General features: G+C 33.4%; 1 protein-coding gene across 1 annotated transcript in view; it reads right to left on the reverse strand.

Annotated features, from left to right (window-relative positions):
• Positions 1–1,441: 1,441 nt before the first annotated feature.
• LOC124363395 (serine protease nudel) overlaps positions 1,442–13,042 on the reverse strand; it is a 38,006-nt gene continuing 26,405 nt past the window's right edge. Inside the window, exons 17-24 of the mRNA XM_046818646.1 lie at positions 12,218–12,424; positions 10,062–10,247; positions 6,812–7,076; positions 5,605–5,770; positions 3,960–4,139; positions 3,396–3,651; positions 2,287–2,394; positions 1,442–1,755 (exon numbers count right to left, since the gene is read on the reverse strand). Of these exons, the coding sequence (XP_046674602.1) occupies positions 1,479–1,755; positions 2,287–2,394; positions 3,396–3,651; positions 3,960–4,139; positions 5,605–5,770; positions 6,812–7,076; positions 10,062–10,247; positions 12,218–12,424 (1,645 nt within the window). The 3' untranslated portion in view covers positions 1,442–1,478. The remainder of the gene's footprint in view (positions 1,756–2,286; positions 2,395–3,395; positions 3,652–3,959; positions 4,140–5,604; positions 5,771–6,811; positions 7,077–10,061; positions 10,248–12,217; positions 12,425–13,042) is intronic.

The following is a 13,042-nucleotide window of genomic DNA, read 5'->3' on the forward strand; positions in this document are numbered from 1 at the left end:
GCAGCAGTGTGTGGATGCCGAAGGTCGAGATTTGCCAGATACATTATTTAAACCCATGTAATTTAAAAATCCCCTTACTGTTCAATATAATTAAAATAAAAAATAATTTTGTCTAAGGTTAAAATTTTTTTTATTTCATTTCCAAATCAGCAAATTTCCGCGCTCCACCCTGTATATACTTTTTATACAAATATATAATTTTTCATCATATCAGGGAACGGCTCTAGAAAAGCAACAAGAAAAATTAAAAAGAGCGTTTATTAGTAAACATGAAATTCTCCGGTAGAATTTACAATGCCGCAAATATGATGTCAAATGGCACAATTTACTAAGAGTTTATATTAATTCTTTGTAAATCTTGAAATAAAATTAAAATCATTTCAATTTTACTAACCAAATCTTGAGTTAACATTTTTATGTATAAACTCAATTTTTTCTGTTTGAAAGCGCTTTTTAAGGAATGGTTATTTGTTTTGTGTTTGGTGGGAAAGTATTTCTTTCTTACGGATGTTTTCTGCCTAAATGTGAGAATTGATGTTCAAATAAGGAAAGGATAGCTGTCCAAATGCGGGGAAGGACTTTATAATATTTACCTTTGAAACAATTGCCTTGTTTACCTTTGAGCTAATCATTCGTGGTGAGATCCTTAGGACTTTTGATATACCGTGATCGATACACCTTTCTAGAGGAAGTATTTCTTATATTACCAGCAGAGTAAACTTTGAAAGCTGGAGGCATTTGAGATTCCCTTTGGAATTTAAATAGTTTACTCTGCATGTACTATCTGAAGAGATGCTTCGTGTACTGTAAAAGAACTAGGAGGGATTTAGTATAGCCGAACATAATCAAATGTTAAGATACTGAAAACTGTATAAAAGGTAAACATCGGACACCATCCCGTACTGATGGCCATTCTTCTAGTTCTTTGACATTCATTCTTTAAATTTTATACGACTATAAAATACGCCTGAAAAATTTGTCTCCACTAAAAAACACGTTAAATCACCGTAAACTAACCATATACAGATCAAACATTTTAGACTAGTTGTCGGACAATATTTATGTGTCCAGCCTATTTGCACTGTATAATAACATACGAGGTTTCTTACAATTTATCTTAAGGCTTTTGTCTTAACAAAAAAATTGTTCGTGAGCCATTCTAATTTTGTTTGAAGCCAAAGCAGGAGGTATCAAAAGTGTTTTTCTCAAATATGTGACAGGCGCCTGCATAAAATTTACAAAATCACATTTCAGTTGCTTCAATTTGTTTTTGATAGATTGTACAGTTACAGTTAGTATTTCATTTGAATTACTTCTGTAAATAAAAAAATATATACAATTTGATTGAGAATATAGGCCAAAAATAAAAATTTGATGTCAAAAAAGGGGTACAAAAGATGGGTATGTCATTAAAGGTTTTGTAGCATAATAACTTTGCAACTGAATAATAAAAATATTATTATATTTATGTTAAAAAATTACGTACAAGTTATATACACATATTTACACTCTTTGTTTTTGTCAACTTCAAGCATAGGTCTTCCTTGTCTGAGCAGAATAGTTGTCCTATTGTTCAGCCTTACAGGGCTAAAACTGTCAGCTACGGCAACAGTACTGTTGGGCGCTGTCAGCTCGTGGTGTTCAGCCTTATTGAAGCCAACCTCTTTACAGACTGCAGTAAAGTCTGTAGTTGTGGTGTTCAAACACTTAGGAGTCCAAGTACCAAAGCGGCGTTCTGCCAACAGTCCTTCCACTCTGATACAAGCACCAGAACAAACAAATATAACGTTTAGGTACAAAAATAAAATCTTGAGGAATTGTTTTAAAATAAAATTTATCTAAAGCGATGTAATTTTCTTAGTGAAAGGAACATGGCATATGGCAGTATTTTAACAGTTAACAATTTTATATTTTGGAATCTACTTGTTTTGCAAAACCTAAATGTACAACTTATTATTTTTTTACATAATTTTACACATATTGTTTTCTCTGTATTATGCAATTTTATTTTTGTCGGTTTCCTAATTAAAACCAAATTTATTATGGCATTACAAACAAAGAATAAAATGCATAGTTTTTATTTCGATAAAAAAAAGTATTTTTATATATTGAAACAGTTTTTTTGTCATAAAAGAAAGTAAAAACTTCATAACTTTAAAAAATAATCCAGAAGACTGTCAAATGAACAAGAGGAAATAGTGGAAGGATTTAACTTTGCCTTTTTCTTAAGATCTTGAAAAAAATCAACATTTCTCCGTCTTATTATATTGTTTTTTAATTACTCACCTTTGAGGATAGGTCCATTGAATTGCGACACAATGTTGTTCATCATCACCATTTGGACAGTCTACATCATTGTCACAAACAAATTCTTGAGGTATACATGTACTGGTTCTGAAATGATAACAAAATATTGTTAAATAGTTTCATCCTTTCTGAATTTATAGTGTTAATTCTTAATACACCAAATATTCTAATGGGTGAAATCCAGATATAAATATTCATAAGTAATATTCATATATAGGCGAGGGGAACTACAAGACCTGAAGTCATAATCATTTTACTATGTTCGCTTTTTTCTCCCATAATATCATAAGAGAATATATTTTTATACTAAATACATCATTTTGGCATTCAGTAAAATAACCCTTTGGGAACTCCAACCTTGAAACAGACAGTTACTTACGTAAAATGTGTTTGTTTTGTTTTTAGCGCTATTTTTTCACCCATATTTTTCTTAGGAAAAAGTCTACAGGATTGATTCTCAAATTTGTGCTTTCTTACAGCTGCTCTTCTGATGGTACTGAGTATAGAGATAATGATAAAATTAATTCCTAAACATATTCTGAGCTGATTGTTCTGGCGGCCTTCTTGGTTTTGTATTTCACAAGAACAATGATAAATTCTTTTATCTATGTGGTAATTAGTTTTTAATTAATTCATTGATTTGTTTTAATTAATTTTTATTTATTTAATGTATTGCTTCATTTAAAGATTTGGAGGATTGCATCATTGATCTTAAAATTGAAGTGTACAATGATGTGTTTTCAATGTGACAATGTATGACAAATTGCCATGAAATCTTTACCACAAATAAATGAGTATTATTGAATATTATAAACTATAACCATTTTACTTGATTATTTTTGGGTTTTGAGCTTTGTGAAATGCCCAATGTTTAAAACACAGCCTATATGTATTGAATGCCTTTTGTTTTTTCTCAAATTTTACAACAAAAACTATCAATTATAAAAATAGAAACTCTTAATCATGAAAAATTATTCAAATTTTTCAAAAACCTCAACGATAAAATTTTGTGGCCAAAAATAATAGAGAAAAAAGTCAATTTTATAAAGCAAATACTCAAGAGCATTGCAGCAGAGTAACATACTAACCCTGCACATCTATAGGCACCATCCAAGTGGCAAGCTGTGTTGTGACACTGTGACCAGATCTCGTCTGACTTGTCAAAGCAGTTCCTCACTCCATCACAAATTTTCCCAGCGTCAGTCAGCCGTAAGTATTGTAAACAGCTGTTCTCACACTGCGCTGGCTCATCGCTGCCATCTGCGCAGTCTCGGTGACCGTTGCAGTACAGGCCCTTGTCCACACACTGGCCATCACCGCACCTCAGCTGGTCTCTTCTGCATCCTGTACAACAAACGCCCGTGGCTATACGATACTGTGTCAATACACGATTACAATGTAATAAAAACTCATGCTCACTCAATTAAGTTTAAAAGTAAATTTAGCTAGATAATGACAAGTGAAAATATCCAGCAAAATAATAATATAACTTTATTGTCGGCTCTAAAATTGGAATTTTAAAAGTTTTGCTTTGGAGTGGTCTGAAAAAAAGTAAGATAAAAATGTAATTTTAAAATACAAATAGTTAAATCAATTGACTTTATTGAAAACAAAAATTGTTATCAAACAGAAATGTTACAGTTGCGACTTACTGCACACACTGGTGTTCCTTTGACAAGCTCGCTCTTTGTCTCTGACGGCTCGAGAGGATTCATCGGTGTAGTTCACACAGTCTTGTGCTCCATCTCCAACCTTGGCCCAACTCACACATTTTCCACATCTCACACCATCGCAGGCAGGGGCAGGTACAGATGGTATCTTACCGTTCTCCTCTGGAAAAAAATAGGTGAATATGTATTTTAACGAAGCAAGGCCATTTTGGTCTATTTCTATATCTCATAGCAATATTTATTTTTTATTTATTTGTCAAAAAAAGGAGAATTGCCCTTTTAAGCCTTATTCTGTCCGTCCTCATGAGCCACTGGCCTGTGCGAGGATCTTATCAAACAGAATAAGGGGGAGAGTCAATACAGTACAAGATCGATGGTACTGATAAAAAGTGCAACAGTCACAGACAGGATTTGAACCTGTGCTATATTTAACTCAGACCCAAAGTCCAATGTCTTAGACCGCTCGGCCATCTGCACTTCCATATCTAAACAGTAACAACGTCTTAGGTTTTTCCTTTTGAATTTTCTTGTTTTTATTAGCCAGACGTGTCTGTTAAAATGGTGGCTTTGTCTGACTTAGGTGATACTGTAGCAAAGAAGCACCTGTTCAATACCGATTAAGGATGTTATATGCTCAAAGTGGTCTGCAAAAAAACAATGGATAACTTACAAGACGTATTACTGAGCAGTTTACATATTGTGAAGGCGGTGGCCGTACACCAAAATAACCAGAAAGTGAGACTGAACTTATCTCAAAAAGTGCAATTTTGAATCTAGCACATCCTTCTTTTGACATCATGATCACTTGGTGTTGAACCTACTGAAATCAAAGTACTGAATTTTTGGTACGTTTGGTCCTTACAACTCAGCTGCATAGGACAACCACTCTTTGAAAGTGAAATGCATCAAAATTGCTACACAGCCGGTTAAGATACTCCTGGCAATTTTGAATGTTGAATTTAGCTCCAGTTCACCTTCCTTTTTATTGCAGCGTTTGGTATCTGACACTGTCTCAGACTTGACTCCTGGAATCTGGAGTCATGTTCGTCTGAAGAGATCAAAGAAAGTCGGTGACAAAGAAGCTCAAAACGAACTTTTACATTGTTTTAAAATCAGAGAAACCTATCAGAGTAGATGAAGTAGCAGTCTCATTGTCTCATAGGAGCACAATTGAGTACCTTATAATGTTCTGACATGATCGAAGAAGCTCAAAACAAACCTTTATCTAGCTAAAATCAACATTCAAAATTGAATTAACTCTTCCTATCATAGCTACATTATGTGTAAAAGGCTCGGTTGCTCCACTTGGTTTGTATTAATTTTAAGTAAACATACCATAACTATTCCATGTTTTGTCTGGTATTCCATGTTAACTAAGAAGAATTATTACTAAGTTTTAGAGTTGTAGTCTACAAGTACATGTGGTCATACACAAAACTGCTTCTAGCTTGCCCACCTGAGTATCATGAAACGAAAGAACCTCAGTAAGAGTTCCAATTTGTATTCCGTTATAACAACTTAATGGAATGATTGAAAACTACAAGTTTGAAATATACAGTACTTTTTTTACATAACATTTAGTTAATTCTATTTTAAACAGAGTTTTAAATGGAATTGTAAGCTGCACCTGTTACTACTGAAATTGAAGCCTTGAGTGGTGATAATTTCTTCAAGGAGATTATTTCATTGGCATCACCACAAAATATTTTATAAGAAGAAAACATGGCAATCAATGCTGTACTGGACAGAGTTTCCACTATGACGAATCCGTTCTCTGACATTCCATCGCCAATCTGAAATTATAATAAGACCATCAAGAATACCAGGGTATCTTACTTTCATATTATACTGAAAAAAGTGTAATTTCTAATATTCCTTATATGGAAAAGTTAAAATTTTAAAACAACAACTAGTCATTTCAATTATAAATTTGTATAAAACTGAATCATGCAAACAAACAACTAAGAGTAAGATCTATCTAGGCCTAAATTAAAATAAAAATAAAGAAAGCTGGCAAATGGAAAATGTTTAGAGTGTACTAACCATTAAACATTGTAAATTAAAGACAAAGACATTTAACATTTAAGTGAGTGGGAGCAAAAGCAAGGTGTCAAAAAACATTTCTAATTATTTGATGACTTAAAATAAGGCCGTGGATGTGTTTGAAATTTTACATTGTTCTTATGAGCCTCAAATCAAGATGGCCGACAATACTTAACTATCAACCAAGAGCCATTACCAATGACATTCTTTCATATTGTTTATTTACGTGTCTACACTTTCACCATTAACTTCTTACAAGTACATTTTTATCTTTAATTCTTTTGAAACTAATATATTCAGTCTGTAACTTGCTCTTGAAACCTTATACTGTAAGTCACTTCCTCTGTACTGGCACTTAAAAAAAAAACAGGATAAAAAGAATGGGGTGGAAAATGAATCATACAGTGATAGTCAACTGACTATACTATGCATTGTTAACCCTTACAATACCAGTCTCGTATGGACTGTGAGAACGTCAAGTAGCGAGAGATGTTGGCACTCTAGATGCTAAGGAAAAATGTGTTTTAAATAAGAAATGGAAGTCAACATATGAAATCCAAATCCATGTACACTAGAAGAGTTATATTAATTATATTTTAATAAGCCCTCTTTTAAAAATATTTTAAAAATTATTATTTTAGGAATTCTAGAGCCTACACCAAGCTGAGGTAATAGTAAAGCATGGGTCTCTAGAGTCCCATACCGGGCAGAGGTAATTGTAAGGCATGGGTCTCTAGAGCCTCACACCAGGCTGAGATAATGGTAAAGCGTGGGTCTCTAGAGTCTCATACCAGGCAGAGGTTATGGTAAGACATGGGCCTCCAGAGCCCCACACCGGGCTGAGATAATGGTAAGGCATGGGCCTCTAGAGACCCACACCAGGCTGATAATGGTAAAGCATGGGTCTCTAGAGTCTCATACCAGGCTGAGATAATGGTAAGGCATGGGCTTCTAGAGACCCACACCAGGCTGATAATGGTAAAGGCATGGGTCTCTAGAGCCCCACACCAGGCTGAGATAATGGTAAAGTGTGGGTCTCTAGAGCCCCACACCAGGCTGAGATAATGGTAAAGCATGGGTCTCTAGAGTCTCATACCAGGCAGAGGTTATGGTAAGACATGGGCCTCCAGAGCCCCCACACCGGGCTGAGATAATGGTAAGGCATGGGCCTCTAGAGACCCACACCAGGCTGATAATGGTAAAGCATGGGTCTCTAGAGTCTCATACCAGGCTGAGATAATGGTAAGGCATGGGCTTCTAGAGACCCACACCAGGCTGATAATGGTAAGGCATGGGTCTCTAGAGCCCCACACCAGGCTGAGATAATGGTAAAGCGTGGGTCTCTAGAGTCTCATACCAGGCAGAGGTTATGGTAAGACATGGGCCTCCAGAGCCCCACACCGGGCTGAGATAATGGTAAGGCATGGGCCTCTAGAGACCCACACCAGGCTGATAATGGTAAAAGCATGGGTCTCTAGAGTCTCATACCAGGCTGATGATAATGGTAAAGCATGGGTCTCTAGAGTCTCATACCAGGCTGATAATGGTAAAGCATGGGTCTCTAGAGTCTCATACCAGGCAGAGGTAATTGTAAGGCATGGGTCTCTAAACCCCCATGCCGGGTTTTAAGAGTAAGGGAGGCTCTAGGGCGCCACATCGGCATGCATGTGTTATGGAGCCTTATTAACATTATTAAATTATAAATCTTCTGAAGGTTTCTTAATCTTAACATTTTGCATGCACGAACATGTGGCCACTGTGTCATAGCAATCGTTTATGTTTTAAATATGTGTGTGTTAATTTATTTACGTGACATTGTGTCCTGTACGGTTTATTTTAACCTACAACGAAATGCATGGATAAGTGAAGATGGCATAATATTGATACGTCAAAACATTAAGGAAGCATGAGAAGGTAGATTTATAATTTATTAATATAAGAATACGACGAAAGTTACCGAAATGATTGTGACTGGTTGAGTGATGGGTGCCATGTAGTCTGAAATATCAGATTATCCTACTTGTATCACAGTAATCATAATGTATGTTTATAAATTTAGTTCTTCAGTCAATACCATTTTTCTTGTTATTATTAATGCATTAATCAGCATATCGTGTACAGATGTAGAAATTAAACTAGTGTTAACTCAAACCTGTTCAAATTCAGTGCCTGGTTCCTTAATATATGTTTGGATTTGTTGAAGTCTATGACTTTTTATTAAACCTGAAGAAGGGTGTTGCTCATATAAAATAAGTAACTACCAGAGTATAGTAGTGAGAGTAAAAATGAAAATTTTTCAGGTTTAGTTTCTACCACATAGTAGATAGAGATGGTTTTTAATGAAGCAATATGGGCCATCTTAGCAAATCCAAAAGAGTCAAATACTATTAGGAAAGATTGGACTCAACTACTAGAAGGCTAAGACAAAACAGACAAACTAAAGATTAAACAATACAACACTTAATAGTGTCATTGCTTTTCTTGTATAACTGACTGATGACAAATGTTCAAAATACCCTTTTAACTTCCATCGTCAAAAGCAAACTTAAACTAAAAAATCAATAAAATACCAGACAAGTAAATGAACCCTAAAAAAAGAAACTGGACAATGTTCAGACAACATGAAGTTATGAAAGTAAGGCACTCAACACTTTTTATTTAATCTAACACCATTTTACAGTTTCTCAAAGTTTTTGAACTGTAATTTCCAAAATTTTCCTCTCTCAACTCACAATTAAATAGAGGCAATGGATTTGAACCATCCTCATTCAAATCCTGGATATAATAATGATTAGAACTAGAATTTATCAGACTTTCAGACCTGATAAGACAACTAAAACTGTTGTAACAGTGAAACAGATACTATTGCTTCCAGATCAACTCTTGCCTCCACTCCTCAGTTATTGAGTATAGAACATAATAAACTTTGAAAACATTAAAATAAATTTACACTATCCCCAAAGGTTTTGTCCACATTATAACCACAAACTAAACATGTAGGTTGTATACAGATTTTAATGGCTTATATAAAATATTGTTGCTACTTACGTAACACTCATTTGGTGGTCTCGGCACAATGAAGCAAATGCTGTCTTCATCACAATGCTTATTCGAGTCTGTGAGATTTAACTTAAAAGGTGATCCTTCTACTTAAAAACACACCAAAAATACTGTGTTTCCCTTCTATGTCTTGATTGCTGTAGAAAGATAACACGCACATTATTGTTAAATAAGCCACCACTGCAAGAAAATTAAAACCAACTTGTCTACTTGTGAAAAGCACTCAAAATTCAAATCGATCAAACACCTAGCTTGATCTGTTGTTTTGTGATAAAACTGATTGGATAGTGTACTATCACTAGTATAAACGAATACAACATTTTCCAATATAATTTTTATTTTGTGCAAGGCCTTTCTGAATCAAAGATTCCATCATCAGGCACTTCACAAATTGATTGGATAGTGATTATATGAGTCAATTTATTGAAAGTAACATTAATTATTTCAAAACACATTAAAGACTGTAAGATTAATGATCAATAGTCACAGTGTTATATGTTTTTATATATAATTGTAAAGAGAGAAATTTTTATTTTTTATTAAGAAATATTTTTAAAACTGTCCACTTTTCCTCAATTAATGTTACAAAAAATTATATCTAACAATACAAATTTCTTTGTTTTTAAATTAATAATCAACATAAGTTTCCTTCATTATTGATCATTCAGTTAAAACAACTAAACAAGCGAAAAGGCTTTTGTTTCTCTATTCTAATAAGTTAAATGTTAGAGGAACCTTTTAGCTTATTTATAAAATTAAAACGCAGTCTTTGTTTAACTTTAGGTAAACTATTACTATTGGTCCCCGTTATGATGATAGTTATCAATAGTGGGATAAATATTAGAATAATTGTTTAATATTGTAATAAATACAATTTTTAAACTTAATTTATCTTTTACAGCGAGTAAAGTATTTGCAATGTCAGCTCACTCAAAACTGCCAATAATGTTGTAATTGTATGTACATAACAAGAACACTTACCTAATTTGTAGAGGTTGGGCGTGATAATTGAATTGAACTGGTGACTCCAGGTGTATAAGGCACACACTGGAATCCCCAACAACAACAAAGTTGTCAACCCTTCTAGTCTGTTCGTTCAGCCCTCGAATTCCAAATTTGGACACCTCGCTGTGCCCAAATGACACTTCGGTGTATTGGGTTTTCAAACTATAACAATAACAAAATGTATGTCAGAAATTCTCTGATTAATCTCTATCTATCTATTAATGTCTATCTTTTTTCAATTCCTTGTAGATAAAAGATCAATTATTTTTCATATATACAAAAAGTGGTCCTATTTGATTGATTTAAAAAGAACTTTCGTTTTAAAAATTTGTAATAATTAATTATTCTTTAAATATAATAAAAAAGTGCAAGTTAGCTGGAATTTATAGTGTTTTCCTATAGCTTATTACATGTATCAAAGGTGTACCCAGTAAAGAAATGCAAGTGATGAAATCACCTTAAATTTCAAAGGTTTACAATATTGAAGAATATTAGGATATGTGTGTATTTATAGCTGTGTAAACACTGGTAAGACTATAAAACTACCAATGAAACTACAGAGTTATATAGCTAGCTTTACATGCCATCTGGTTGAAAAAGATTGCAGCACGATAAAAAAATTTCTGAATATGTGTCTTTTATGTTTTTTTTTGTAATCAGTGGACTCTAGAAGGAAGTTTAAAATGCAAGCTTGCTGATTTTCCTATCCACTAAAAATAATCCTAACTTCTAACCCTAATAATTCAAACCTTATTGTTGTATCACTAAAATGAAAAATGATGCAAGCATTTACAAATAAACAGTTACTAGGGTATTAAAATTTATCAAGTACGAACAGTATTTTATAAATTTCATACTAAAAGATTTTCGCAGTAGTAAAACTAATCTATTATCAGCAAAACGAAATATGTCAAAAATTAGGAATACACTAGAGAAAAAGAAAATTTCAAAAGGTTTAATTTGGTAGCAACTGTCTACTATAAAAAGTGACTGCTAGCAAAACTTTTATCTTTGATATGTTTTATATTCTTTATTGAACATATTCTTAGAGAACAGTACAATCATCAGATTTTATTTTGTTACATCAGGTTAGAAAGTTCTGTTTAAAAATTCATTTATCGTGTAAAATGGATGGTCTTGAAGCCAGAGTTTTAGTTTGTGTCCAAACTGCAGCCGGTCTCTCCTCTTCAGTTCTAGTGGGAGGGCATTCCACAGCTTTGCTCCGACATACGTTGGCTTCTTCTCCGTGGAAGCTAGGCGGTGAGCTGGAAGATGGTAGTTTGCAGCATGCCGAGTGTTGTAGTCATGTTGCTGTGCTCCAGTCATCACTTCATCGGGTGATTTCAGGTGTACGTAGGTCACAACTTTTTAAGAAGAGGATCACCTTGATGCAAGGTACAAATCTATTGCTGTCTCTTAGAGGCCTGTGCATGTACCATGATGACATGTGAGAACACTCAACACACATCTTGCATCAGGGTGTGTTATTTTTCGAGAAATAATTTTTTTATTATAGAAAAAGGAATTTTAGATGTTACCATATCCAGTTCAGTCTTTCCAATCTTACTGCATGTGCATGAAAAAAAAAAATAATGTTCTGAAGCAAAAATACGCTGATTCAATAATGGATTTAGAAATGTCTAGTTTAACATTATTTATTTTAATATTTATAATTACTAGAAAATAAACAAATATTGTATTTTAGTTAGTTTTTATAAATTTGACCCATTTTTGGTTTATTTTTAACTTTGTGGTTATGTAAGAATATTTCAATTTTCTTTATTTAAGCTGTGCAAAAAGCTTTTAAACTTAGACATTGAGAATAATATGCATGACATGTGTGATAACGATAATTAAATTTGAAATTGTTGTTTTATTTTTTGACATTTATTTAATATATTCAATGTTGGTAAATTGTATGATTTTGCATTGTGCCTGGCTTTTTAGTTCAAGTAAAAAATATAAGATGCTATTCAAATATGTAATTGAGTACAATGTAACTAAATGGTTAGCATAGATCGGCCTAAATATTTATGTGCTAAAAACGGTATAGGATGATGCCAGTTTGAATAGAAGCTGTGGAGATAAATTTTAAAATCATACAGAAGCATGAGTATTATGTTCAGACTTACTTGACCATTCTGCAGAAGGGTATGTTGATTATGAGCCAACTTTGATCAATCAATGCTGCTGAAGCTCTCAGTTCTCCTTCTACCAGCACTGATCCCAACCATGGAGTCCCTTCCTTCCATGTCAAGCATTTCACCCTCAGATTGGTGCATGCAGGCACAGCTACTGACACATCTGTCACAGCTTCTCCCCGGGCATATTCATATCCACTGCAAAAAGGTTCCTTATTCATTTTGATATCATTTACGTTTTATTTAGTGGTTCAAAACCAGAAATATCTGGTCACAAGTTCTCTTCTCTTGAAAATTAACACATGGGATGGTGCTTCAGAAACAAAGCCAATTCCGAGATGTTCTACAAATTCTTGAGACAAACTGACTTTAAAATAATATGACTCCATGACTTCACAAAATTGATCTTACCAAACAGATGACACAAGTATATTGATGAACCTAAGTTGCTGTCAGGTATTGATAGGTACTTGGATAATCAGATAAGATAAGAATGCAATAAGATCATTGCAGTATGCATTGCCTGCCAGTATCTAAAAACTTTGAGAGTGCCCATTGTATAAAGATGTGAAAAATCAATTAACAGTATTATATAAGCATAATAATAATAGAATGTGTGTGTGTGTATTTTACAGAAAACTGTTTTGATAAACAGATTTATTAATTAGATTTAATATTATTTTGAATGTTGGGAATTGTCAAATTGATATAGTCTTTGCTGCTAATAATTTTATTGGACACATCTTGAAATCTAAAAAAGAGTTGACATTTAACTTCTTATAAATGGAATAAGCAACACAATAATAATCTTATTGT

This window comes from Homalodisca vitripennis, chromosome 5 (genome assembly GCF_021130785.1).
Source record: "Homalodisca vitripennis isolate AUS2020 chromosome 5, UT_GWSS_2.1, whole genome shotgun sequence".
Taxonomy (NCBI): domain Eukaryota; kingdom Metazoa; phylum Arthropoda; class Insecta; order Hemiptera; family Cicadellidae; genus Homalodisca; species Homalodisca vitripennis.